General features: G+C 41.4%; 1 protein-coding gene across 1 annotated transcript; it reads left to right on the forward strand.

Moving 5' to 3' along the window:
• The first annotated feature begins 205 nt into the window (after nt 1–205).
• Nucleotides 206–2,120, forward strand: LOC134617616 (tripartite motif-containing protein 16-like). The gene has a single exon (XM_063462919.2). It carries the CDS (start codon nt 227–229, stop codon nt 1,895–1,897), a length of 1,671 nt encoding a protein of 556 aa, XP_063318989.1. The 5' UTR covers nt 206–226; the 3' UTR covers nt 1,898–2,120.
• Nucleotides 2,121–4,204: the final 2,084 nt, after the last annotated feature.

A 4,204-nucleotide genomic window follows, 5' to 3' on the forward strand; every position in this document is an offset into this window, starting at 1 on the left:
TGGTCGCTCTGTAAGAATATTTCTTTAGTGCCTCCCTTCACAGATGTGTCTGTATCAGGATGGGTCTAAACAACATGGTGTAAATGCAGTTGTTGGTGAGCCTCATTTCCTGTAGGAGGTGAACAAGAGCAGAGATCTGTTTCCCTTCAGAGCACAGAGGTTGTTTCTGTTCAGAGAAAGTCAAACTGTCTGACAGTCACTGAGAGACGGTGAAACGGCACAGCACATGAATCAAATGGACCAAACAAAATTCTGCTGTTCAGTCTGTTTGGATCTACTGAAGGATCCGGTGACTATTCCCTGTGGACACAGCTACTGCATGAATTGTATTAAAAGCTTCTGGGATGAAGAGGAAAAGAAGAAAATCTACAGCTGCCCTCAGTGCAGACAGACTTTCACACCGAGGCCTCTCCTGGTGAAAAACACCATGTTAGCAGATTTAGTGGAGGAGCTGAAGAAGACTGGACTCCAAGCTGCTCCTGCTGATCACTGCTATGCTGGACCTGAAGATGTGGCCTGTGATGTCTGCACTGGAAGAAAAATGAAAGCCTTCAAGTCCTGTTTATTCTGTCTGGCATCTTACTGTGAGAAACACCTTCAGACTCATTATGATTCACCTCCATTCAAGAAACACAAACTGATGGAGCCCTCCAAGAAGCTCCAGGAGAACATCTGCTCTCGTCATGATGAGGTGATGAAGATGTTCTGCCGTACTGATCAGCAGAGTATCTGTTATCTTTGCTCTGTGGATGAACATAAAGGCCACGACACAGTCTCAGCTGCAGCAGAAAGGACTGAGAGGCAGAGAGAGCTGGAGGTGAGTCGACAAAACATCCAGCAGAGAATCCAGGACAGAGAGAAAGATGTGAAGCTGCTTCAACAGGAGGTGGAGGCCATCAATCAGTCTGCTGATCAAACAGTGGAGCACAGTGAGAAGATCTTCACTGAGCTGATCCATCTCATCCAGAAAAGAAGCTCTGATGTGAAGCAGCAGATCAGATCCCAGCAGGAAACTGAAGTGAGTCGAGTCAAAGAGCTTGAGGAGAAGCTGGAGCAGGAGATCACTGAGCTGAAGAGGAAAGATGCTGAGCTGAAGCAGCTCTCACACACAGAGGATCACATCCAGTTTCTACACAACTACCCCTCACTGTCAGCACTCAGTGAGTCTACAGACTCATCCAGCATCAATATCCGTCCTCTGAGCTACTTTGAGGATGTGACAGCAGCTGTGTCAGAGGTCAGAGATAAACTACAGGACATTCTGAGAGAGGAATGGACAAACATCTCACTGACAGTCACTGAAGTGGATGTTTTACTGTCAGATCCACCAGAGCCAAAGACCAGAGCTGAATTCTTAAAATATTCATGTGAAATCACACTGGATCCAAACACAGCACACAAACAGCTGTTATTATCAGAGGGGAACAGAAAAGCAACAGCAGTGAAACAACAACAGTCTTATTCTGATCATCCAGACAGATTCACTTATTGGTTTCAAGTCCTGAGTAGAGAGAGTCTGACTGGACGTTGTTACTGGGAGGTGGAGTGGAGAGGGGGAGGAGTTAATGTAGCAGTCGCATACAAGAATATCAGCAGAAAAGGATTGGGTAATGAATTCGGATTTGGACATAATGACAAATCTTGGTCATTAGATTGTAACAACAACAGTTATATATTTTGGTACAATAAAATCCAAACTCGTGTCTCAGGTCCTCGTTCCTCCAGAGTAGGAGTGTACCTGGATCACAGAGCAGGTATTTTGTCCTTCTACAGCGTCTCTGAAACCATGACTCTCCTCCACAGAGTCCAGACCACATTCACTCAGCCGCTCTATGCTGGACTGACGTTTTACTACACTGCAGTTGGAGACACTGCTGAGTTGATTAAAGTGAAATAGACTGAAGTCTTTCATATTGTGGGTTTAAATCTGTATTTGAGTTTCATTTTATTTTCTCTCCATCATTTCTGCACAGAGATCAGCTGTCAGTCAAACATTATGGGTGGTACCTCCACATCTTCTAGTTGTTCTCTTGATGTTTCTGAGTTTTTAAAGGAGATCTTTCCTGTGACTGTTTATGGAGGCTATCACTGCTCATCATCATTTTGATTTACTAAAATATTTCTGCACATAAAAATGTAAACTTCTCTATCCTCTAAATGTTTCTGGAATATTTGTATTGAAAAATGTCGACATTTCTCTTTATGAGTATGGCAGACCATGTGTGTGTGTTTGTGTTTGTTTTTGTCAAAATCATCAAACAAATGAGGAAAAACTGTGATTTTAATGAATGAATTCATATATTGTGTTGATGTTTTATTGTGTGAATAAACTGGAAGGTTTAACTATAAATCAAACTTTGAACAAAGTCTTTTCTTCTGTCTTCATTCCAGGATCTCACTCAAATCTGATGCAGAAAATATGAAACTAATCTGAGAGAATAACTGAAGCAGTTTTCCTCCTGAAGCATCACAAAGTTCAGAGTTCATGTTTAGAGCAGAAGATTCAGCAGTCGCTCTGTGATTTTTAAGCATATGTGCCACATTTAAACCACAGTGTTAGACTTGTTCATAACAACCAGAGAAAATCATGTCAGTTACATCCTGAATTTGGCTGCATTGAAACAGTAACGGTGACGGTGATGACAAGCTGAGACAAAAAGGTAATCACTTATTCCACTTCCTCACCCAAAGTGGAACCTGCTCCCATCTGGTTCCCCCTCTCCACCTGCTCTAAAACAGAATAAATGTAAAGATTCCTGAATCAGCACATGAAACCTAGAGTTGACTTAATGATGCTCACAGAAAAATATGTTTACCTCACAGATGTCTGTGCAGGTTCTCAGTCATCCAGCTCATGGTAGTCTAAGGAGCTGCTTAGGTTTACCTCACATGTGAGATCGTGTGCCTTGGAGTGCATTATGGACAGAAAAGTTTCAGGTCCATGAGGTGAGCATATTCTGGATGTGCAGAGATCAACTTATGCAAGTACGGCACAAACGTGCATGTGACTGCTGCCTGATGTTACCTCATCCAAAAGTATTAAAGGATGGGCATAAACTTCCTGTCATTTTGATCAATTTGTAAAACACTCCAAAGTCTCCTGTAAGAATGCAGTCATGGGAATGACTGCCACGTAAAAGAAATAAATTCATCTTAAATGCATGTATCATTCATATAAATACAATTTCAGTTTTTGTTTGGTGTATTGAGGCTGTGTAACATGACAATAGAATGGAAGCTGATAAAATATGTAGTTCATTGCATAACAAAAATGAAATAAATGTAATAATATTGATGAAAGTGTATTTACCTTATTGGGAGAAATCAGATCAAAATGTTCCCACGCGGGGGAACTTTCTCTTTCTGACAGGCTCCATCAAAATAAGCAGCAGTTTAACACAATTCACCTCTTTATCATCCACAAGCCAACAAATCGCCCACACTAACCCACAGAGTGTCAGTGGATCCATTGAGCTATTTATACATTCATAAATCGCACCAATACTCGAAACACTTCCTGAACCAACAAGGCTTCAAACATCATTGGTGACGTCACACGGCCAAAAAAACCACAAACTAAGGATCTTGGAACTAAGGAGTTTCAAGATTTCTCGACACACGGTCTGAAGCATCAGCACGATACAACCCATCACTAGTAATCACTCATCGGTGATGACTCATCTACTACTCAAGGCTAAAGATTTCTCTCAGTTGCTGCCAGATTGTTGCTCCTACTTTGGTCGTGTAGTTTGACCATCATGTTCTGTGTTTTGGGGTTTATGAGAAATTCAGTTTTCTCTTTTAGACTTAAGTGTTTCTCTTCTGAGCTTCTTCATATTTGCTAACCTGTGCAGAGAAACACATGGAGGAAATCTATTTGGATTCACCTGCCTGCCCCACTCGCTCGCCCCACTCAGAAAGAAGACACCAAAATATTCATAATTCAGTCTTTGCTGATTGTTTGTGGCTTTAATACACCTGTTGAACTTTTATTCTGGTGTCCTGAACTTGAGTTTACATTTAGTTTGGTTCTTGACAGAATTCTTTTTTGCTTTTTAAATGCACTGCTCAAAAAATAAAAACACTTTCATGTAGCATCAAGTCACTACTGATAGCATGAGGTGATACCTGGATAGAGTTTTCACGTGTAGTCCAGTTCCTCCAGGATGGCACAACGATACATGCCATTGTCAGAAGGTTTGCT

Source organism: Pelmatolapia mariae, linkage group LG18 (assembly GCF_036321145.2).
Source record: "Pelmatolapia mariae isolate MD_Pm_ZW linkage group LG18, Pm_UMD_F_2, whole genome shotgun sequence".
Classification (NCBI taxonomy): domain Eukaryota; kingdom Metazoa; phylum Chordata; class Actinopteri; order Cichliformes; family Cichlidae; genus Pelmatolapia; species Pelmatolapia mariae.

Excerpts from the sequence above, each read along its gene's own strand:
- LOC134617616 (XM_063462919.2), top strand. The coding sequence starts at position 227 with ATGAATCAAATGGACCAAACAAAATTCTGCTGTTCAGTCTGTTTGGAT.